At 61.0% G+C, this 25,268-nt stretch overlaps 1 protein-coding gene across 1 annotated transcript in view; it reads right to left on the bottom strand.

The window, feature by feature from the left end:
• The window catches only part of LOC107056305 (DNA-directed RNA polymerase II subunit RPB1-like), a gene marked incomplete at its 5' end in the record, with an annotated part of 68,886 nt that overhangs the window by 28,268 nt on the left and 15,350 nt on the right, over positions 1 to 25,268 (bottom strand). Inside the window, 8 exons of the mRNA XM_040657191.2 lie at positions 567 to 749; positions 4,209 to 4,313; positions 4,599 to 4,699; positions 9,060 to 9,306; positions 14,837 to 15,061; positions 19,369 to 19,574; positions 22,283 to 22,388; positions 23,858 to 24,029. Coding sequence (XP_040513125.2) covers positions 567 to 749; positions 4,209 to 4,313; positions 4,599 to 4,699; positions 9,060 to 9,306; positions 14,837 to 15,061; positions 19,369 to 19,574; positions 22,283 to 22,388; positions 23,858 to 24,029 — 1,345 coding nt within the window. The remainder of the gene's footprint in view (positions 1 to 566; positions 750 to 4,208; positions 4,314 to 4,598; positions 4,700 to 9,059; positions 9,307 to 14,836; positions 15,062 to 19,368; positions 19,575 to 22,282; positions 22,389 to 23,857; positions 24,030 to 25,268) is intronic.

Consider the following 25,268-nt stretch of genomic DNA (forward strand, 5'->3'; position numbering starts at 1 on the left):
CACACTGCGGGGTCACCCCAACACCCCACAACCATCCCCAACACCTACAGAGGACACCCACAGCTGACACCCAGCACACTGTGGGGTCACCCCAACACCCCCAGAACCATCCTCAACACCTGGAACTCTGCAGAGTCACCCCAAAACCCTCACAACCATCCCCAACACCTACAGAGGACACCCACAGCTGACACCCAGCACACTGCGGGGTCACCCCAACCCCTTGACGACCACCCCCAACACCTACAGAGGACACCCAAGGTTGACACCCCAGCACATTGTGGGGTCACCCCAACACCCTCACAACCCAACACCCCACAACCATCCCCAACACCTACAGAGGACACCCAAGGTTGACACCCCAGCACATTGTGGGGTCACCCCAACACCCTCACAACCCAAAACCCCACAACCACCCCCAACACCTACAGAGGACACCCACAGCTGACACCCAGCACACTGTGGGGTCACCCCAACCCCTTGACGACCACCCCCAACACCTACAGAGGACACCCAAGGTTGACACCCAGGACTCCGTGGGGTCACCCCAACACCCCCCAACTCACGGTGAAGATCTCGACGATGTCGTTGGAGGTGGTGCGCACCGGGTCCACGTCCTTCTCGCTCAGCACCCGCATCAGACTGACGCCGTCCGTCTCCAGGATCCACTCCTGCAGGGCCTTAAACTCCCCGTCCTCCGTGATGATGATCTTCTTCTTGTTGTCTGTCTGAGGCAGGTGCATGTACACCTGGAGGGGGGGGGAGCAAGGGGTCAGCACCCATGGGTGCTCCCGTGCACCAAGAGAGCACCTGGCAACCCCGCAACATCCCGAAAGCCAGTTCTATGAGCAGCCATGGGTGCTGCAGGACGGCCCAGGTTCCCAAACAGCTCTCAGGGTTCCTATATCCGACCCCAATCTGCACCCATGGGTGCTCCCGTGCACCAAGAGAGCACCTGGCAACCCTGTAACATCCCAAAAGCCACTCCTATGAGCACCCATGGGTGCTGCAGGACAGCCCAGGCACAGAAACAGCTCTCAGGGTTCCTATATCCGACCCCAATCAGCACCCATGGGTGCTCCCGTGCACCAAGAGAACACCTGGCAACCCCAAAACGTCCCGACAGCCACATCTATGGGCACCCATGGGTGCTGCAGGACAGCCCAGACATAAAAACAGCTCTCGAGGGTTCCTATATCCGACCCCAATCTGCACCCATGGGTGCTGCAGAGCACCCAAAGGACCCCCATTACCTCCTTCAGATCCCACAGGACGCACTATGAGCACCCATGGGCGCTCCCATAGATCGATAGGACAGCCCAGGCACCCAAACACCCTCGAGGGTTCCTATATCCGACCCCAATCAGCACCCATGGGTGCTGCAGAGCACCCAAAGGGCCCCCATTACCTCCTTCAGATACCACAGGACGCACTATGAGCACCCATGGGTGCTGCAGGACGGCCCAGGCACACGAACAGCTCTCAGGGTTCCTATATCCGACCCCAATCTGCACCCATGGGTGCTCCCGTGCACCAAGAGAGCACCTGGCAACCCCACAACATCCCGAAAGCCACATCTATGAGCACCCATGGGTGCTGCAGGACAGCCCAGACATAAAAACAGCTCTCAGGGTTCCTATACCCGACCCCAATCTGCACCCATGGGTGCTCCCGTGCACCAAGAGAGCACCTGGCAACCCCACAACATCCCGAAAGCCACTTCTATGAGCACCCATGGGTGCTGCAGGACAGCCCAGGCACACAAACACCCTCAAGGGTTCCTATATCTGACCCCAATCAGCACCCATGGGTGCTGCAGAGCACCCAAAGGACCCCCATTACCTCCATGAGATCCCACAGGACGCACTATGAGCACCCATGGGTGCTCCCATGGATTGATAGGGCACCCCAGGCTCCCAAACACCCTCGAGGGTTCCTATATCCGACCCCAATCAGCACCCATGGGTGCTGCAGAGCACCCAAAGGACCCCAATTACCTCCTACAGATCCCACAGGACGCACTCCCATAGGTCCTAGGTCCTCCTATGGACCTATAGGACAGCCCAGGCACCCAAACACCCTCAAGGGTTCCTATATCCGACCCCAATCTGCACCCATGGGTGCTGCAGAGCACCCAAAGGACCCCCATTACCTCCTTCAGATCCCACAGGATGCACTCTGAGTGCTCCCATGGACCTATAGGACAGCCCAGGCACCCAAACACCCTCGAGGGTTCCTATATCCGACCCCAATCAGCACCCATGGGTGCTGCAGAGCACCCAAAGGACCCCAATTACCTCCTCGAGATCCCACAGGACGCACTCTGAGCACCCATGGCTGCTCCCATAGATTGATAGGGCACCCCAGGCACCCAAACACCCTCCAGGGTTCCTATATCCGACCCCAATCTGCACCCATGGGTGCTGCAGAGCACCCAAAGGACCCCCATTACCTCCTTCAGATCCCACAGGACGCACTCTGAGCACCCATGGGTGCTCCCATGGATTGATAGGGCACCCCAGGCTCCCAAACACCCTCGAGGGTTCCCATATCCGACCCCAATAAGCACCCATGGGTGCTGCAGAGCACCCAGAGGACCCCAATTACCACCATGAGATCCCACAAGACGCACTCTGAGCACCCATGGGTGCTCCCATGGACCTATAGGACATCCCAGGCACCCAAACACCCTCCAGGGTTCCTATATCCGACCCCAATCTGCACCCATGGGTGCTGCAGAGCACCCAAAGGACCCCAATTACCTCCTTCAGATCCCAGAGGACGCACTCTGAGCACCCATGGGTGCTCCCATGGACCTATAGGACATCCCAGGCACCCAAACACCCTCCAGGGTTCCTATATCCGACCCCAATCAGCACCCATGGGTGCTGCAGAGCACCCAAAGGACCCCCATTACCTCCTTCAGATCCCACAGGACGCACTCTGAGCACCCATGGGTGCTCCCATGGACCTATAGGACATCCCAGGCACCCAAACACCCTCGAGGGTTCCTATATCCGACCCCAATCAGCACCCATGGGTGCTGCAGAGCACCCAAAGGACCCCAATTACCACCATGAGATCCCACAGGACGCACTATGAGCACCCATGGGTGCTCCCATAGATTGATAGGGCACCCCAGGCTCCCAAACACCCTCGAGGGTTCCTATATCCGACCCCAATCAGCACCCATGGGTGCTGCAGAGCACCCAAAGGACCCCAGTTACCTCCTTCAGATCCCACAGGACGCACTATGAGCACCCATGGGTGCTCGCATAGATTGATAGGGCACCCCAGGCTCCCAAACACCCTCGAGGGTTCCTATATCCGACCCCAATCAGCACCCATGGGTGCTGCAGAGCACCCAAAGGACCCCCATTACCTCCTTCAGATCCCACAGGACGCACTCTGAGCACCCATGGGTGCTCCCATGGACCTATAGGACATCCCAGGCACCCAAACACCCTCGAGGGTTCCTATATCCGACCCCAATCTGCACCCATGGGTGCTGCAGAGCACCCAAAGGACCCCAATTACCTCCTTCAGATCCCACAGGACGCACTCTGAGCACCCATGGGTGCTCCCATGGACCTATAGGACAGCCCAGGCACCCAAACACCCTCAAGGGTTCCTATATCCGACCCCAATCTGCACCCATGGGTGCTGCAGAGCACCCAAAGGACCCCAATTACCTCCTCGAGATCCCACAGGACGCACTCTGAGCACCCATGGGTGCTCCCATGGACCTATAGGACAGCCCAGGCACCCAAACACCCTCAAGGGTTCCTATATCCGACCCCAATCTGCACCCATGGGTGCTGCAGAGCACCCAAAGGACCCCAATTACCTCCTCGAGATCCCACAGGACGCACTCTGAGCACCCATGGGTGCTCCCATGGACCTATAGGACAGCCCAGGCACCCAAACACCCTCAAGGGTTCCTATATCCGACCCCAATCTGCACCCATGGGTGCTGCAGAGCACCCAAAGGACCCCAATTACCACCATGAGATCCCACAGGACGCACTCTGAGCACCCATGGGTGCTCCCATAGATTGATAGGGCACCCCAGGCACCCAAACACCCTCGAGGGTTCCCATATCCGACCCCAATCTGCACCCATGGGTGCTGCAGTGCCCCTTGGAGGACCCCCAACCCCCCCCCCCCTCCCGCCCCCCCAGCAGCACCCATGGGTGCTCCCCCGGCACCTTGCTGATCTGCTCGATGCCCTGCAGCGTCATGTCGGTCAGCATGTTGGATTCGATGCAGCGCAGGAACACGTCGTCGTCCATCTTATCCACCACCTCCTCCTCCTGCAAATGGGGGGGGGGGGGGCGTGGGGGGGGGGTGACAATGGGGTCCAACCCAGGTGTGACCCCCCCCCCCCCCGGTGAGGGTGGGGGTGACGGTGGGGGCACCCACGGAGCAGAGGAGCGGCGCCGGGTGACGGTGGGGTGATGCTGAGTGATGTGGGGGTGACAGCGGGGTGGCATAAAGGGGTGTCGGGGGGGGGGGGGGGGGGGGGGGGGGGGGGGGTCACGGGGGGGTGATATGGGGGGGGGGGGGGGGGTGATGGGAGGGGGGGGTGCAGAGCCCACCTCCTGCATTTTGTTCTCATCGCTGTTCATGATGCGGATGCGCAGCACCAACTTCTCGGCGTTGTCGTCGTTGAAGATGCAGTTGAGGTCATCTCCGAAGCCTGGGAGGTGGGGGGGGGGCATGAAGAAGGTGGGGTCCCCCCCCCCCCAGGGACCCCCCAAGGACCTCAAAGAACCCTCCCAGGACCCCCCAGGACCCTCTAAACCCCCCCAGGATACCAAAGAAGCCCCCCAAGGACCCCAAAGACCCCCCCCAGGACACCAAAGAAGCCCCCCATGAGCCTCCCAACCCCCCAGGACCCCAAAGAAGCCCCCCCAGGACACCAAAGAAGCCCCCCCAGGACCCCATAATGACCCTCCAAACCCCCTCCAGGACCCCCCCAGGACCCTCCAAACCCCCCCAGGACCTCAAAGAACCCTCCCAGGACCCCCCAGGACCCTCCAAACCCCCCCAGGACCTCAAAGAACCCTCCCAGGACCCCCCAGGACCCTCCAAACCCCCCCAGGACACCAAAGAACCCACCCAGGACCCCACAATGACCCTCCAACCCCCCCCAGGACCCCCAAAGAACCCCCCCAGGACCCTCCAGGACCCTCCAAACCGCCCCAGGACCTCAAGGAACCCTCCCAGGACCCCCAGTGACCCTCCAAACACCCCCAGGACACCAAAGAAGCCCCCCCAGGACCCCAAAGACCCCCCCCAGGACCCCCCCATGAGTCTCCAAACCCCCCCAGGACCCTCTAGGACCCCAAAGAAGCCCCCCCAGGACCCCCCAGGACCCTCCAAACCCCCCCCCCCAGGACCCCAAAGCAGCCCCCCATGAGCCTCCCAACCCCCCAGGACCCCAAAGAAGCCCCCCCAGGACACCAAAGAAGCCCCCCCAGGACCCCATAATGACCCTCCAAACCCCCTCCAGGACCCCCCCAGGACCCTCCAAACCCCCCCAGGACCTCAAAGAACGCTTCCAGGACCCCCAATGACCCTCCAAACCCCCCCAGGACCCCAAAGAACCCCCCCCAGGACCCCAATGACCCTCCAAACCCCCCCAGGACCCCAAAGCAGCCCCCCTAGCGCCCTCCAAACCCTCCAGGACCCCCTTAAGAACCCTTCCAGGACCCCAAGTGACCCTCCAACCCCCCCCCGAGGACCCCAAAGCAGCCCCCCATGAGCCTCCAAACCCCCCCAGGACACCAAAGAAGGCCCCCCAGGACCCTCTAGGACCCCAAAGAAGCCCCGTATGACCCTCCAAACCCCCCCAGGACCCCAAAGAACCCCCCCCCAGGACCCCAAAGAACCCTCCCAGGACCCCCAATGACCCTCCAAACCCCCCCAGGACCCCAAAGAAGCCCCCCCAGGACCCCAAAGAAGCCCCCCCAGGACCCCCCAGTGACCCTCCAAACCCCCTCCAGGACCCCCCAGGACCCTCCAAACCCCCTCCAGGACCCCCCAGGACCCTCCAAACCCCCCCAGGACCCCAAAGCAGCCCCCCTAGCGCCCTCCAAACCCTCCAGGACCCCCTTAAGAACCCTTCCACCCCCCCCCAGGACCCCAAAGCAGCCCCCCTAGCGCCCTCCAAACCCTCCAGGACCCCCTTAAGAACGCTTCCAGGACCCCCAATGACCCTCCAAACCCCCCCAGGACACCAAAGAACCCCCCCCAGGACCCCCAATGACCCTCCAAACCCCCCCAGGACCCCAAAGAACCCCCCCCAGGACCCCCCAGGACCCTCCAAACCCCCCCAGGACCCCAAAGCAGCCCCCGTAGCGCCCTCCAAACCCTCCAGGACCCCCTTAAGAACCCTTCCAGGACCCCCAATGACCCTCCAAACCCCCCCAGGACCTCAAAGAACCCTCCCAGGACCCCCAATGACCCTCCAAACCCCCCAGGACCCTCTAGGACCCCAAAGAACCCCCCCCAGGACCCCAAAGAACCCCCCCCAGGACCCCCAATGACCCTCCAAACCCCCCCAGGACCCCAAAGAAGCCCCCCCAGGACCCCCCCATGAGCCTCCAAACCCCCTCCAGGACCCCCCAGGACCCTCCAAACCCCCTCCAGGACCCCCCAGGACCCTCCAAACCCCCCCAGGACCCCAAAGCAGCCCCCCATGAGCCTCCAAACCCCCCCAGGACCCCAAAGCAGCCCCCCATGAGCCCTCCAAACCCTCCAGGACCCCCTTAAGAACCCTTCCAGGACCCCCAATGACCCTCCAAACCCCCCCAGGACCCCAAAGAACCCCCCCCAGGACCCCCCAATGACCCTCCAAACCCCCCCAGGACCCTCTAGGACCCCAAAGAAGCCCCCCCAGGACACCAAAGAAGCCCCCCCAGGACCCTCTAGGACCCCAAAGAAGCCCCCCCAGGACCCCAAAGAAGCCCCCCCAGGACACCAAAGAACCCCCCCCAGGACCCCCAATGACCCTCCAAACCCCCTCCAGGACCCCCCAGGACCCTCCAAACCACCCCAGGACCCCAAAGCAGCCCCCCTAACGCCCTCCAAACCCTCCAGGACCCCCTTAAGAACCCTTCCAGGACCCCAAGTGACCCTCCAACCCCCCCCCGAGGACCCCAAAGCAGCCCCCCATGAGCCTCCAAACCCCCCCAGGACACCAAAGAAGGCCCCCCAGGACCCTCTAGGACCCCAAAGAAGCCCCGTATGACCCTCCAAACCCCCCCAGGACCCCAAAGAGCCCCCCCAGGACCTCAAAGAACCCTCCCAGGACCCCCCAGGACCCTCCAAACCCCCCCAGGACCCCCAAAGAACCCCCCCCAGGACCTCAAAGAACCCTCCCAGGTCCCCCAATGACCCTCCAAACCCCCCCAGGACCCCAAAGAAGCCCCCCCAGCACCCCCCAATGACCCTCCAAACCCCCTCCAGGACCCCCCAGGACCCTCCAAACCCCCTCCAGGACCCCCCAGGACCCTCCAAACCCCCCCAGGACCCCAAAGCAGCCCCCCTAGCGCCCTCCAAACCCTCCAGGACCCCCTTAAGAACCCTTCCACCCCCCCCCAGGACCCCAAAGCAGCCCCCCTAGCGCCCTCCAAACCCTCCAGGACCCCCTTAAGAACGCTTCCAGGACCCCCAATGACCCTCCAAACCCCCCCAGGACACCAAAGAACCCCCCCCAGGACCCCCAATGACCCTCCAAACCCCCCCAGGACCCCAAAGAACCCCCCCCAGGTCCCCCAATGACCCTCCAAACCCCCCCAGGACCCCAAAGCAGCCCCCCTAGCGCCCTCCAAACTCTCCAGGACCCCCTTAAGAACCCTTCCAGGACCCCAAGTGACCCTCCAACCCCCCCCCGAGGACCCCAAAGCAGCCCCCCATGAGCCTCCAAACCCCCCAGGACCCCAAAGAGCCCCCCCAGGACCTCAAAGAACCCTCCCAGGTCCCCCAACGACCCTCCAAACCCCCCAAGGACCCCAAAGAACCCCCCCCAGGACACCAAAGAAGCCCCCCCAGGACCCCCCAGGACCCTCCAAACCCCCCCAGGACCCCAAAGCAGCCCCCCTAGCGCCCTCCAAACCCTCCAGGACCTCAAAGAACCCTCCCAGGTCCCCCAATGACCCTCCAAACCCCCCCAGGACCCCAAAGAACCCCCCCCAGGACCCCCAATGACCCTCCAAACCCCCCCAGGACCTCAAAGAACCCTCCCAGGTCCCCCAATGACCCTCCAAACCCCCCCAGGACCCCAAAGAAGCCCCCCCAGGACCCCCCAGGACCCTCCAAACCCCTCCAGGACCCCAAAGCAGCCCCCCTAGCGCCCTCCAAACCCTCCAGGACCCCCTTAAGAACCCTTCCACCCCCCCCCCAGGACCCCAAAGCAGCCCCCCTAGCGCCCTCCAAACCCTCCAGGACCCCCTTAAGAACGCTTCCAGGACCCCCAATGACCCTCCAAACCCCCCCAGGACACCAAAGAACCCCCCCCAGGACCCCCAATGACCCTCCAAACCCCCCCAGGACCCCAAAGAACCCCCCCCAGGACCCCCAATGACCCTCCAAACCCCCCCAGGACCCCAAAGAAGCCCCCCCAGGACCCTCTAGGACCCCAAAGAACCCCCCCCAGGACACCAAAGAAGGCCCCCCAGGACCTCAAAGAACCCTCCCAGGTCCCCCAATGACCCTCCAAACCCCCCCAGGACCCCAAAGAACCCCCCCCAGGACACCAAAGAACCCTCCCAGGACCCCCAATGACCCTCCAAACCCCCCCAGGACCCTCTAGGACCCCAAAGAAGCCCCCCCAGGACCCCAAAGAAGCCCCCCCAGGACCCCAAAGAGGCCCCCCCAGGATCCCCCCATGACCCTCCAAACCCCCTCCAGGACCCCCCAGGACCCTCCAAACCCCCCCAGGACCCCAAAGCAGCCCCCCTAGCGCCCTCCAAACCCCCTTAAGAACCCTTCCACCCCCCCCCCCTGCCCCCACAGCCCCCCCCCAAAAGCCCCCCCCCCCAACGGCGACCCACCGGCATTGATCTTCTCGGCGATCTGCTCCATGGTCAGCTTGCGGTCCGTCATGTGCTTGCGGTCGAGTTCGATGCGGAGGAGCCACGGGGAGATGCGGCTGACGTCGAAGTCGGGCATCTCGTAGTACACGTTGACCCACTCCTGGTCCTCGGCCACCACCGTGCTCTGAGGGTTGGGGTCGTAGTAGATGGCCGTGTTGGCCGTCACCTTGCGGAGGGTGGTGTGCTCCAGGCGGCACAGGATGTCCTGGGGGGGGCAGTAAAGGGGGGGGGTAAAAAAAAGGGGGGGGGGGGGGGGGTGGTCAGCATCACTGCAACGCATGGAGATATGGGGAGGTCACCATGGGGCCACCATGGGGTCAGGAAGACATGGGGCCACCCATGGGGTCAGGAAGACATGGGGCCACCCATGGGGTCAGGAGGACATGGGGCCACCATGGGGTCAGGAGGATATGGGGCCACCAGTAGGACACACAGCTATGGGGTCAGGAGGATGTGGGGCCACCATGGGACCACTATGGGGCCACCATGGGGTCAGGAGGACATGGGGCCACCATGGGACCACTATGGGGCCACCATGGGGTCAGGAGGACATGGGACCACCATGGGACCACCAGGACACAGAGCTATGGGGTCAGGAGGACGTGGGGCCACCATTGGGTCAGGAGGAAATGGGGCCACCATGGGACCACCATGGGACCACCAGGACACAGAGCTATGGGGTCAGGAGGACATGGGGCCACCATGGGACCACCATGGGGTCAGGAAGACATGGGGCCACCATGGGGTCAGGAGGACGTGGGGCCACCATGGGGTCAGGAAGACATGGGGCCACCATGGGGTCAGGAGGAGGATGTGGGGCCACCATGGGACCACTATGGGGTCAGGAGGACTTGGGGCCACCACCATGGGGTCAGGAGGACGTGGGGCCACCATGGGGTCAGGAGGACGTGGGGCCACCATGGGACCACCATGGGGTCAGGAGGACGTGGGGCCACCATGGGGTCAGGAAGACATGGGGACACCATGGGGTCAGGAGGACGTGGGGCCACCATGGGACCACCAGGACACAGAGCTATGGGGTCAGGAGGACATGGGGTCACCATGGGACCACCATGGGGTCAGGAAGACATGGGGCCACCATGGGGTCAGGAGGACGTGGGGCCACGATGGGACCACCATGGGACCACCAGGACACAGAGCTATGGGGTCAGGAGGACATGGGGCCACCATGGGACCACCATGGGACCACCAGGACACAGAGCTATGGGGTCAGGAGGACATGGGGCCACCATGGGACCACCATGGGGTCAGGAAGACATGGGGCCACCATGGGGTCAGGAGGACGTGGGGCCACCATGGGACCACCATGGGACCACCAGGACACAGAGCTATGGGGTCAGGAGGACATGGGGCCACCATGGGACCACCATGGGACCACCAGGACACAGAGCTATGGGGTCAGGAGGACATGGGGCCACCATGGGACCACCATGGGGTCAGGAAGACATGGGGCCACCATGGGGTCAGGAGGACGTGGGGCCACCATGGGACCACCATGGGACAGGATGTCCTGGGGAGGGGGGGGAGAAAAGGGGGGGGGTGGGTGGTCAGCATCACTGCAACGCATGGAGATATGGGGACAGGAAGGGGGGTGGGGGGGAGGTCACCATGGGGCCAGCCATGGGGTCAGGAGGAAATGGGGCCACCATGGGGCCAGCCATGGGGTCAGGAGGACATGGGGCCACCATGGGACAGGATGTCCTGGGGGGGGCAGTAAAGGGGGGGGGTAAAGGGGGGGGTGGGTGGTCAGCATCACTGCAATGCATGGAGATATGGGGACAGGAAGGGGGGGGCGAAGGTCACCATGGGGCCAGCGGGATGCCCAGGGCTATGGGGTCAGGAGGATGTGGGGCCACCACCATGGGACCACCATGGCACCACCAGGACAGAGAGCTATGGGGTCAGGGGACGTGAGGCCACCATGGGACCACTATGGGGTCACCATGGGGCCACCATGGGACCACCAGGACACACAGCTATGGGGTCAGGAGGATATGAGGCCACCATGGGACCACCATGGGGTCAGGAGGACGTGGGGCCACCAAGGGGTCAGGAGGATATGGGGCCACCACCATGGGGTCAGGAGGATACGGGGCCACCACCATGGGGTCAGGAGGATATGGGGCCACCATGGGGTCAGGAGGATACGGGGCCACCATGGGGTCAGGAGGAGGATGTGGGGCCACCATGGGACCACTATGGGGTCAGGAGGACTTGGGGCCACCACCATGGGGTCAGGAGGACGTGGGGCCACCATGGGGTCAGGAGGACATGGGGTCACCATGGGACCACCATGGGGTCAGGAAGACATGGGGCCACCATGGGGTCAGGAGGACGTGGGGTCACCATGGGGTCAGGAGGACATGGGGCCACCATGGGACCACCAGAACACACAGCTATGGGGTCAGGAGGATATGGGGCCACCATCAGGACACAAGGACATGGGTCACCATGGGACCACCAGGGCACACAGCTATGGGGTCAGGAGGATATGAGGCCACCACCATGGGGTCAGGCAGACATGGGGCCACCAGTAGGACACACAGCTATGGGGTCAGGAGGATATGGGGCCACCATGGGGTCAGGAGGACATGGGGCCACCATGGGGTCAGGAGGATATGAGGCCACCACCATGGGGTCAGGAGGATACGGGGCCACCACCATGGGGTCAGGAGGAGGATGTGGGGCCACCATGGGACCACTATGGGGTCAGGAGGACTTGGGGCCACCACCATGGGGTCAGGAGGATATGGGGCCACCAGGACACACAGCTATGGGGTCAGGAGGATATGGGACCACCAGGACACACAGCTATGGGGTCAGGAGGATATGAGGCCACCACCATGGGGTCAGGAGGATACGGGGCCACCACTATGGGGTCAGGAGGACGTGGGGCCACCATGGGACCACCATGGGGTCAGGAGGACGTGGGGCCACCATGGGGCCACTGGAACACACAGCTATGGGGTCAGGAGGATATGAGGCCACCACCATGGGGTCAGGAGGATACGGGGCCACCACTATGGGGTCAGGAGGACGTGGGGCCACCATGGGACCACCAGGACACACAGCTATGGGGTCAGGAGGATATGGGACCACCAGGACACACAGCTACGGGGTCAGGAGGATATGGGGCCACCATGGGGTCAGGAGGACATGGGGCCACCATGGGACCACCATGGGGTCACCATGGGACCACCAGGACACACAGCTATGGGGTCAGGAGGATATGAGGCCACCACCATGGGGTCAGGAGGATATGGGGCCACCAGTAGGACACACAGCTATGGGGTCAGGAGGATATGGGGCCACCAGTAGGACAGAGAGCTATGGGGTCAGGAGGATATGAGGCCACCATGGGGTCAGGAGGATACGGGGCCACCACCATGGGGTCAGGAGGATATGGGGCCACCACCATGGGGTCAGGAGGATATGGGGCCACCATGGGGTCAGGAGGATATGGGGCCACCACTATGGGGTCAGGAGGATATGGGGCCAACACTATGGGGTCAGGAGGACGTGGGGCCACCACCATGGGGTCAGGAGGAGGATGTGGGGCCACCATGGGACCACTATGGGGTCAGGAGGACTTGGGGCCACCACCATGGGGTCAGGAGGATATGGGGCCACCAGGACACACAGCTATGGGGTCAGGAGGACGTGGGGCCACCACTATGGGGTCAGGAGGATATGGGGCCACCACCATGGGGTCAGGAGGATATAGGGCCACCATGGGGTCAGGAGGACGTGGGGCCACCATGGGGTCAGGAGGACATGGGGCCACCATGGGACCACCAGGACACACAGCTATGGGGTCAGGAGGACGTGGGGCCACCACAATGGGGTCAGGAGGACGTGGGGCCACCATGGGGTCAGGAGGATACGGGGCCACCAGGACACACAGCTATGGGGTCAGGAGGACGTGAGGCCACCATGGGACCACTATGGGGCCACCATGGGGTCAGGAGGACATGGGGCCACCATGGGACCACCAGGACACACAGCTATGGGGTCAGGAGGATATGGGACCACCAGGACACACAGCTATGGGGTCAGGAGGATATGGGGCCACCATGGGACCACCAGGACACACAGCTATGGGGTCAGGAGGATATGGGACCACCAGGACACACAGCTATGGGGTCAGGAGGATACGGGACCACCAGGACACACAGCTATGGGGTCAGGAGGATATGAGGCCACCAGGACACACAGCTATGGGGTCAGGTGGACATGGGGCCACCATGGGACCACCATGGGGTCAGGAGGACGTGGGGCCACCAGGACACACAGCTATGGGGTCAGGAGGATATGGGGCCACCATGGGACCACCATGGGGTCACCATGGGACCACCAGGACACACAGCTATGGGGTCAGGAGGATATGGGGCCACCACCATGGGGTCAGGAGGATATGGGGCCACCAGTAGGACACACAGCTATGGGGTCAGGAGGATATGGGGCCACCAGTAGGACAGAGAGCTATGGGGTCAGGAGGATATGAGGCCACCATGGGGTCAGGAGGACGTGGGGCCACCACCATGGGGTCAGGAGGACGTGGGGCCACCATGGGGTCAGGAGGACGTGGGGCCACCATGGGACCACCATGGGGTCAGGAAGACATGGGGCCACCATGGGGTCAGGAGGAGGATGTGGGGCCACCATGGGACCACTATGGGGTCAGGAGGACTTGGGGCCACCACCATGGGGTCAGGAGGATATGGGGCCACCAGGACACACAGCTATGGGGTCAGGAGGATATGGGGCCACCATGGGACCACCAGGACACACAGCTATGGGGTCAGGAGGATATGAGGCCACCATGGGACCACCGGGACACAGAGCTATGGGGTCAGGAGGATATGGGGCCACCATGGGGTCAGGAGGACATGGGGCCACCATGGGACCACCATGGGGTCACCATGGGACCACCAGGACACACAGCTATGGGGTCAGGAGGATATGAGGCCACCACCATGGGGTCAGGAGGATATGGGGCCACCAGTAGGACACACAGCTATGGGGTCAGGAGGATCTGGGGCCACCAGTAGGACAGAGAGCTATGGGGTCAGGAGGATATGAGGCCACCATGGGGTCAGGAGGATACGGGGCCACCACCATGGGGTCAGGAGGATACGGGGCCACCATGGGGTCAGGAGGATATGGGGCCACCACTATGGGGTCAGGAGGATATGGGGCCACCACCATGGGGTCAGGAGGATACGGGGCCACCATGGGGTCAGGAGGATATGGGGCCACCACTATGGGGTCAGGAGGATATGGGGCCACCACTATGGGGTCAGGAGGACGTGGGGCCACCACAATGGGGTCAGGAGGATACGGGGCCACCAGGACACACAGCTATGGGGTCAGGAGGATATGAGGCCACCATGGGACCACCAGGACACACAGCTATGGGGTCAGGAGGATATGGGGCCACCAGTAGGACACACAGCTATGGGGTCAGGAGGATACGGGACCACCAGGACACACAGCTATGGGGTCAGGAGGATATGAGGCCACCAGGACACACAGCTATGGGGTCAGGAGGATATGAGGCCACCAGGACACACAGCTATGGGGTCAGGAGGATATGGGGCCACCATGGGGTCATGAGGATATGAGGCCACCACAATGGGGTCAGGAGGACGTGTGGCCACCAGGAGGACCCCGAGCCGTGTGGGGTGACGGCGGGTCCGCTCCCCGTTTCCCACCTTGGCCCTTTCGGCGTCGCGGGCGCTCTGTCCGAGCAGGAAAACGGTGAGCGACGGAGTTTTGGGTTTCTTGGAGATGTTGATGAGCTCTTTGAGGCGCGGGACCCCCAACGTGACGTTCTTGGCCGACACTCCGGCGTAGTGGAAGGTGTTGAGGGTCATCTGCGTGGCCGGCTCCCCCAGCGACTGCGCCGCCAGCGCCCCCACCATCTCACCGGGGTGAGCCTGGACAGGGGGGGGGACGGGGGGAGGAAAAGGGGGGTCGCCATCACCGACCCTAAATGGGGTCCCAAAGGGGATCCCGGGGCGGAGCGGTAGGTTGGGGGACATCTGAGGAGCTCATGTGTGGTCCCAAAGGAGCCCAAAAGTTGACTGTACGTCACCATGGGGAGACATTGGGGCACGCTGGAACACCAAGGATCCCAAAGGACCCCAAAAGTTGACCCTATATCTCCATGGGGAGCAACTGGGACACGCTGTAACACCAAGGAACCCAAATGTGGTCCCAAAGGAAACCAAAGGTTGACCCTACATCTCCATGGGGAGCAACTGGGACATGGTGGACACCAAGGATCCCAAATGTGGTCCCAAAGGACCTGAAAAGTTGACCCTACATCTCCATGGGGAGACAGTGGGATATGGTGGACCACCAAGGATCCCAAATGCGGTCCCAAAAGCTGACCCTATATCTCCATGGGGAACAATTGGGATATGGTGGAACACCAAGGATCCCAAATGTGGTCCCAAAGGAACCCAAAAGTTGACCCTATATCTCCATGGGGAGCAACTGGGACACGGTGGAACACCAAGGATCCCAAATGTGGTCCCAAAGGAACCCAAAAGTTGACCCTACATCTCTATGGGGGGTAGGGGGGTAGGGGGGGTCGCCATCACCAACCCTAAATGGGGTCCCAAAGGGGATCCCGGGGCGGAGCGGTAGGTTGGGGGACATCTGAGGAGCTCATGTGTGGTCCCATAGGAGCCCAAAAGTTGACCCTATATTTCTATGGGGAGAAGGTGGGATATGGTGGACGACCAAGGATCCCAAATGTGGTCCCAAAGGACCCCAAAAGTTGACCCCATATCTCTATAGGGAGACAGTGGGATATGGCGGAACACCAAGGATCCCAAATGCGGTCCCAAAAGCTGACCCTATATCTCCATGGGGAGCAACTGGGACACGCTGGAACACCAAGGAACCCAAATGTGGTCCCAAAGGACCTGAAAAGTTGACCCTACATCTCCATGGGGAGACAGTGGGATATGGTGGACGACCAAGGATCCCAAATGCGGTCCCAAAATCTGACCCTACATCTCTATGGGGAGACACTGGGAGACACTGGATGACCAAGGATCCCAAATGTGGTCCCAAAGGAACCCAAAAGTTGACCCTACATCTCCATGGGGAGACAGTGGGATATGGTGGACCACCAAGGATCCCAAATGCGGTCCCAAAAGCTGACCCTATATCTCCATGGGGAACAATTGGGATATGGTGGAACACCAAGGATCCCAAATGTGGTCCCATAGGACCCCAAAAGTTGACCCTACATCTCTATGGGGAGACACTTGGAGACACTGGACGACCAAGGATCCCAAATGTGGTCCCAAAGGAACCCAAAAGTTGACCCTATATCTCCATGGGGAGCAACTGGGACACGGTGGAACACCAAGGATCCCAAATGTGGTCCCAAAGGAACCCAAAAGTTGACCCTACATCTCCATGGGGAGACACTGGGATATGGTGGAACACCAAGGATCCCAAATGTGGTCCCAAAGGAACCCAAAAGTTGACCCTATATCTCCATGGGGAGCAACTGGGACATGGTGGACACCAAGGATCCCAAATGTGGTCCCAAAGGACCTGAAAAGTTGACCCTACATCTCCATGGGGAGACAGTGGGATATGGCGGAACGCCAAGGATCCCAAATGTGGTCCCATAGGACCCCAAAATCTGACCCTATATCTCCATGGGGAGCAACTGGGACATGGTAGACACCAAGGATCCCAAATGTGGTCCCAAAGGAACCCAAAAGTTGACCCTACATCTCTATGGGGGGTAGGGGGGGTGGGGGTCGCCATCACCGACCCTAAATGGGGTCCCAAAGGGGATCCCGGGGCAGAGCGGTAGGTTGGGGGACATCTGAGGAGCCCAAATGTGGTCCCAAAGGAACCCAAAGGTTGACCCTATATCTCCATGGGGAACAATTGAAACATGGTGGACCACCAAGGATGCCAAAGGACCCCAAAAGCTGACCCTACATCTCTATGGGGAGCAACTGGGACATGGTGGACACCAAGGATCCCAAATGTGGTCCCAAAGGAACCCAAAAGTTGACCCTACATCTCTATGGGGGGTAGGGGGGTGTGGGGGTCGCCATCACCGACCCTAAATGGGGTCCCAAAGGGGATCCCGGGGCAGAGCGGTAGGTTGGGGGACATCTGAGGAGCTCATGTGTGGTCCCAAAGGAAACCAAAGGTTGACCCTATATTTCTATGGGGAGACGGTGGGATATGGTGGACGACCAAGGATCCCAAAGGACCCCAAAATCTGACCCTACATCTCTATGGGGAGACACTGGGAGACACTGGACGACCAAAGGACCCCAAAAGCTGACCCTACATCGCTATGGGGAACAACTGGGACATGGTGGAACACCAAGGATCCCAAATGTGGTCCCATAGGACCCCAAAATCTGACCCTATATCTCCATGGGGAACAATTGGGACACGGTGGAACACCAAGGATCCCAAATGTGGTCCCAAAGGACCCCAAAAGTTGACCCTACATCTCCATGGGGAGACAGTGGGATATGGTGGAACACCAAGGATCCCAAAGGACCCCAAAATCTGACCCTACATCTCTATGGGGAGACAGTGGGATATGGTGGAAGACCAAGGATCCCAAATGCGGTCCCAAAAGCTGACCCTATATCTCCATGGGGAACAATTGGGACATGGTGGAACACCAAGGATCCCAAATGTGGTCCCATAGGACCCCAAAAGTTGACCCTACATCTCTATGGGGAGACACTTGGAGACACTGGACGACCAAGGATCCCAAATGTGGTCCCAAAGGAACCCAAAAGTTGACCCTATATCTCCATGGGGAGCAACTGGGACACGGTGGAACACCAAGGATCCCAAATGTGGTCCCAAAGGAACCCAAAATCTGACCCTATATCTCCATGGGGAGCAACTGGGACATGGTGGACACCAAGGATCCCAAATGTGGTCCCAAAGGAACCCAAAAGTTGACCCTACATCGCTATGGGGAGACGGTGGGATATGGTGGAACACCAAGGATCCCAAATGTGGTCCCAAAGGACCCCAAAAGCTGACCCTACATCTCCATGGGAGATGTACGACTCTCTATCCCCCCAATAGGACCCCACACCCCCAAATACAACTCTATATCCCCCCAATAGGACCCCATACCCCCAAATACGACCCCATATCCCCTCAATACGACCCCATATCCCACCAATAGGACCCCGTACCCCCCAATATGCCCCCATACCCCCAAATACGACCCTATATCCCCCAATACGAACCCATATCCCCCAATACGACCCCATATCCCCCCAATATGACCCCATATCCCCCAATACGAACCCATATCCCCCCAATATGACCCCATATCTCCAAACATGACCCCATATCCCCCCAATACAACCCCATATCCCCCCAATACGACCCCATATCCCCCCAATAGAACCCCATACCCCCCAATACGACCCCATATCCCCCCAATACGACCCCCTATGTCCCTCCAATAGGACCCCATACCCCCCAATAGGACCCCATATCCCCCAAATACGACCCCATATCCCCCCAATAGGACCCCATATCCCCCCAATACGACCCCATATCCCCCAATACGACCCCATATCCCCCCAATACGACCCCATATCCCCCCAATAGGACCCCATACCCCCCAAATACGACCCCATACCCCCAAATATCACTCTATATCCCCCCAATACGACCCCATATCCCCCCAATAGGACCCCGTATCCCCCCAATATCACTCTATATCCCCCCAATACGACCCCATATCCCCCCAGTACGACTCTCTATCCCCCCAATAGGACCCCATACCTCCAAATATGACTCTATATCCCCCCAATAGGACCCCGTACCCCCCAATACGACCCCATATCCCCCCAATACAACCCCATATCCCCCCAATACGACCCCATATCCCCCCAATATGACTCTATATCCCCCCAGTACGACCCCGTATCCCCCAGTATCACTCTATATCCCCCCAATAGGACCCCATATCCCCCCAATACGACCCCATATCCCCCCAATACGACCCCATATCCCCCCAGTATGACTCTCTATCCCCCCAATACGACCCCATATCCCCCCAGTATGACTCTATATCCCCATAATAGGACCCCATACCCCCCAATACGACCCCATATCCCCCCAATACGACCCTCCACCTCCACGGGGAGCCACCGGGACACCCCCAGCCCCCCCCCAATACGACCCCCAGACCCCCCCCCCCTCCCCAACTCACGATGGCCTGGTTGAACTTGGACTCGATCTCGCCCAGCAGCCAATCGAAGGCCTCCCCGCTCAGGCGGAACTCCTCCACCATGCGGCGGCTGCAGAGCGTGGAGCGGAGGTGGATGTTGAAGAGCAGCGTGGCGTTCTCCTGCGCCTGCCGGCTCAGGGGGTCCTCCCCGTTGACAATCACCAGCTTGCGGCTCAGCTCCTTCACACCTGGAGTCGGGGAGGGGGGCAGTAAGGTGGGGAGGGGGGGGGGTCCCCAGGTTGCTCGAGAGCTGTCCTTGGTGCTCTACGGGGCGCCCAGTGGCTCCTTATGGGGGTCCTCGGGTTCTTGAGGTCCGCCTTGGGGGTCCTTGAGCTCCTCCTGGGGGACTCGAGTTCCTCCTTGGGGTCCCTGAGCAACTCTTGGGGTCTCCAAGCTCTATTTGGGGGGCCTGAGCTCCTTATGGGGTCCTCAAGTTCCTCCTTGGGGTCCTCAAGTTCCTTCTGGGGGTCCCTGAGCAACTCTTGGGGTCTCCAAGCTCTATTTGGGGGGCCTGAGCTCCTTATGGGGTCCTCAAGTTCCTCCTTGGGGTCCTCAAGTTCCTTCTGGGGGTCCCTGAGCAACTCCTGGGGTCTCCAAGCTCTATTCGGGGGGCCCTGGGCTCCTTCTGGGGGTCCCTGAGCTCCTCCTGGGGGACTCGAGTTCCTCCTTGGGGTCCCTGAGCAACTCTTGGGGTCTCCAAGCTCTATTTGGGGGGCCCTGGGCTCCTTATGGGGGTCCTTGAGCTCCTCCTGGGGGACTCGAGTTCCTCCTTGGGGTCCCTGAGCAACTCTTGGGGTCTCCAAGCTCTATTCGGGGGGCCCTGGGCTCCTTCTGGGGGTCCCTGAGCTCCTCCTGGGGGACTCGAGTTCCTCCTTGGGGTCCCTGAGCAACTCTTGGGGTCTCCAAGCTCTATTTGGGGGGCCCTGGGCTCCTTATGGGGTCCTCAAGTTTCTTCTGAGGGTCCCTGAGCAACTCTTGGGGTCTCCAAGCTCTATTTGGGGGGCCCTGGGCTCCTTCTGGGGTCCTCAAGTTTCTTCTGAGGGTCCCTGAGCAACTCTTGGGGTCTCCAAGTTCTATTTGGGGGTCCCTGATCTCCTTCTGGGGGTCCCTGAGCTCCTCCTGGGGGACTCGAGTTCCTCCTTGGGGTCCCTGAGCAACTCCTGGGGTCTCTAAGCTCTATTTGGGGGGCCCTGAACTCCTTCTGGGGGTCCCTGAGCTCCTCCTGGGGGACTCGAGTTCCTCCTTGGGGTCCCTGAGCAACTCTTGGGGTCTCCAAACTCTATTTGGGGGGCCCTGGGCTCCTCCTGGGGTCCTCAAGTTTCTTCTGAGGGTCCCTGAGCAACTCTTGGGGTCTCCAAGCTCTATTCGGGGGGCCCTGGGCTCCTTATGGGGTCCTCAAGTTCCTCCTTGGGGTCCCTGAGCAACTCTTGGGGTCTCCAAACTCTATTTGGGGGGCCCTGGGCTCCTCCTGGGGTCCTCAAGTTTCTTCTGAGGGTCCCTGAGCAACTCTTGGGGTCTCCAAGCTCTATTCGGGGGGCCCTGGGCTCCTTATGGGGTCCTCAAGTTCCTCCTTGGGGTCCCTGAGCAACTCTTGGGGTCTCCAAGCTCTATTTGGGGGACCCTGATCTCCTTCTGGGGGTCCCTGAGCAACTGCTGGGGTCTCCAAGCTCTATTTGGGGGTCCCTGATCTCCTTCTGGGGTCCTCAAGTTCCTCCTAGGGGTCCCTGAACACTTTATGGGGTCCTCAAGTTCCTCCTGGGGGTCCCTGAGCAACTCTTGGGGTCTCCAAACTCTATTTGGGGGGCCCTGGGCTCCTCCTGGGGTCCTCAAGTTCCCCCTTGGGGTCCTCAAGTACCTTCTGAGGGTCCCCAAGCTCCTTCTGGGGGACTCGAGTTCCTCCTTGGGGTCCCTGAGCAACTCCTGGGGTCTCCAAGCTCTATTCGGGGGGCCCTGGGCTCCTTATGGGGTCCTCAAGTTCCTCCTTGGGGTCCTCAAGTTTCTTCTGGGGGTCCCTGAGCAACTCTTGGGGTCTCCAAGCTCTATTTGGGGGGCCCTGGGCTCCTTCGGGGGTCCTCAAGTTCCTCCTTGGGGTCCCTGAGCAACTCCTGGGGTCTCCAAGCTCTATTTGGGGGGCCCAGTGGCTCCTTCTGGGGTCCTCAAGTTCCCCCTTGGGGTCCTCAAGTTCCTTCTGAGGGTCCCTCAGCTCCTTCTGGGGGACTCGAGTTCCTCCTTGGGGTCCCTGAGCAACTCTTGGGGTCTCCAAGCTCTATTTGGGGGGCCCTGAGCTCCTTCTGGGGTCCTCAAGTTCCACCTTGGGGTCCCTGAGCTCATTCCAGGGTTCTCAAGTTCCTTCTGAGGGTCCCTGAGCAACTCTTGGGGTCTCCAAGCTCTATTTGGGGGGCCCTGAGCTCCTTATGGGGTCCTCAAGTTCCTTCTGAGGGTCCCTCAGCTCCTTCTGGGGGACTCGAGTTCCTCCTTGGGGTCCCTGAGCAACTCTTGGGGTCTCCAAGCTCTATTTGGGGGACCCTGATCTCCTTCTGGGGGTCCCTGAGCAACTCTTGGGGTCTCCAAGCCCTATGTGGGGGTCCCTGAACTCTTTATGGGGTCCTCAAGTTCCTCCTTGGGGTCCTTAAGTTCCTTCTGGGGGTCCCTGAGCAACTCTTGGGGTCTCCAAGCTCTATGTGGGGGTCCCTGAACTCCTTATGGGGTCTTCAAGTTCCTCCTGGGGGTCCCTGAGCAACTTTCCTTTTGGGGGGGGGGGAGGTATGGGGGTTGCTCCTCAAATCCCCTATATCCCCTCTTGGGGTCTTCCAGCTCCTCCTGGGGGTCCCCCCCAGCTCCCAACCTCCCCCCCCCCCAAAGCATTTTTGGGGTCCGTCCCCCCCCCCCGTCTCACCTTCCACCACCTTAACGGGGTGCAGGTCGGAAGGCAGACGCGAGTTGATGTGAAAGATCTTCTGGGCGTTCCAGATCATGCGCAGGAGGTTACAGGGGAGCACCACCTGCAGACCCCCCCCCCCAATCCAACAAAAAAGGCGTCAGGACCCCCCAAAAAAGGGGCCCGAACCCCCCCTTCCCCCCCCCCCCAAGCACTGAACTTTGGGCAACAGAACTGCAAAGGGGACGACGGAACCCCCCTCCCCCCAGCACTGAACTGTGGGCAACAGAACTGCAAAGGGGGTGACGGACCCCCCAACAACACCCCGACAACACCCCCGATATCGGGGTGACAGCCCCGTGCAACAACACCCTGACAACACCCCATAGCCTCTGCCTCAGCCCCCTGTGACCACAACCCCAACAACAGCACCCCGACACCAGCGGGGCGTTACCGAAAGCAACACCCCAACAACACCCCAACAACACCCCGACGGCAGCTCCCAAACAACCACCTCCTCCATGCACCCCAAAACCGCCACTACACCCCGAAGGCACAGCCCAACGGGACTACACCCCATAAGGACAGCGCCCCACAGGCACTACACCCCACAGGGACAGTGCCCCAGGAGGACTACACCCCAACGGGACTACACCACAACGGGACTACACCACAACAGGACAGTGACCCAGGAGGACTACACCCTAACAGGACTACACCCTAACAACAACAGTGACCCAGGAGAACTACACCCCAACGGGACTACACCCCAACGGGACTACACCCCAACGGGACAGTGACCCAGGAGGACTACACCCCAACGGGACAGTGACCCAGGAGGACTACACCCTAACAGGACTACACCCCAACAAGACTACACCCTAACAGGGACAGTGCCCCAGCGGGACTACACCCCAACGGGGCTACACCCCAACGGGACAGTGACCCAGGAGGACTACACCCTAACAGGACTACACCCTAACAGGGACAGTGCCCCAGGAGGACTACACCCCAACGGGACTACACCACAACGGGACTACACCCTAACAACGACAGTGACCCAGGAGAACTACACCCTAACAGGACTACACCCCAACGGGACTACACCCCAACGGGACTACACCCCAACGGGACAGTGACCCAGGAGGACTACACCCTAACAGGACTACACCCTAACAGGAACAGTGCCCCAGCGGGACTATACCCCAACGAGACTACACCCCAATGAGACTACACCCCACAGGGACAGTGCCCCAGGAGGACTACACCCCAACGGGACTACACCCCACAAGGATGGTGACCCAGGAGAACTACACCCCAACGGGACTACACCCCAACGGGAATACACCCCAGGAGGACTACACCCCAACGGGACTACACCCCAACGGGACTACACCCCAACGGGACTACACCCCAACGGGGCGCTCGCTGCACCGCAACAAGCACCGACTACTACAGCTACAACCCACCAACAGCCGCAGAGCGCCAACGGCCTCCCCCAACGCCCCCCCCCGACCCCAAAACACACCCCCAACCCATCCACACCCCCCACCCACCCGCAGCAGCCCCCCAGCGGCCGCCGCCTGTTGTCACCTTGCTGTCCCCGGTGGGGAAGATGACCCGCAACACCTCGCGGTCCTCCCGCATCCTTTCGAACTCGCGCTCCAACTCGTTCTGGATGTGGGCATTGCTGAGGATGTCCTTCACCAGCTCCTCCTGTAGGGTCCTGCGCAGGGCACGCTCGTTGGTGTAGTCGAATTTGAACCTGTAGGGATGGAAAATAGGGGGGGGGGGGGGTCGGGGGGGGGGGTGATGTCAGTCGGACGGGGGACAGGCGGAGGACGAAAGGCGCTCTGATGAAGGGAGAGGTATCCAGAGGGGCAGCAAAGTGGGCGCTGATGGGGGGAAGAGCAGCCGAGGGAGGCCCGAAATGGATCCTAATGTGAGGAGGGGACCCCAAAACGTGTTCTGGTGTGAGGGAGAGCATCCTAGGGACCCCAAAAATGGATCCTAATGTGAGGAGGGGACCCCAGAATGTACCCTGATGGGGGGAGGAGGAGCATTGGGACCCCAAAACGTGCCCTGGTGGGCTCCAAAATGTGCCCTGATATGGGGAGAAGAAGCATTGGGACCCCCAGAATGAATCCTCATGTGAGGAGGGGACCCTAAAATGTGTCCTGATGGGGGGAGGAGGAGCATAGGGACCCCAAAATGTGCCCTGATATGGGGAGGAGAAGCATTGGGACCCCCAGAATGAATCCTCATGTGAGGAGGGGACCCTAAAATGTACCCTGATGTGGGGAGGAGGGGCACGGGGACCCCAAAACGTGCCCTGGTGTGGGGAGGAGGAGCATTGGGACCCCAAAATGTGCCCTGGTGTGGGGAAGAGCACCCTAGGGACCCCAAAAATGGATCCTAATGTGAGGAGGGGACCCCAGAATGCACCCTGATGGAGAGAGAAGGAGCATGGAGACCCCAAAATGTGCCCTGCTGTGGGGGAGAAGAGGACTGGGGACCCCAAAATGTGCCCTGGTGTGGGGAAGAGCACCCGAGGGACCCCAAAAATGGATCCTAATGTGAGGAGGGGACCCCAAAATGTACACTGATGGAGAGAGAAGGAGCATGGAGACCCCAGAACATGCCCTGATGTGGGGAAGAGCACCCTAGGGACCCCAAAAGTGTACCCTAATGTGAGGAGGGGACCCTAAAATGTGCCCTGATGTGGGGGAGAAGAGGACTGGGGACCCCAAAATGTGCCCTGGTGTGGGGGAGGAGGAGCATAGGGACCCCAAAACGTGCCCTGATGGGGGGAAGAGCATCCTAGGGACCCCAAAAATGGATCCTAATGTGAGGAGGGGACCCCAAAAGTGCCCTGATGTGGGGGAGAAGAGGACTGGGGACCCCAAAATGTGTCCTGAATTGGGAAGAGCATCCTAGGGACCCCAAAAGTGTACCCTAATGTGAGGGGGGGGACCCTAAAATGTGTCCTGATGGGGGGAGGAGG

The sequence above is a fragment of the Gallus gallus genome, unplaced genomic scaffold (genome assembly GCF_016699485.2).
Source record: "Gallus gallus isolate bGalGal1 unplaced genomic scaffold, bGalGal1.mat.broiler.GRCg7b scaffold_59, whole genome shotgun sequence".
NCBI classification, from domain to species: Eukaryota; Metazoa; Chordata; class Aves; order Galliformes; family Phasianidae; genus Gallus; species Gallus gallus.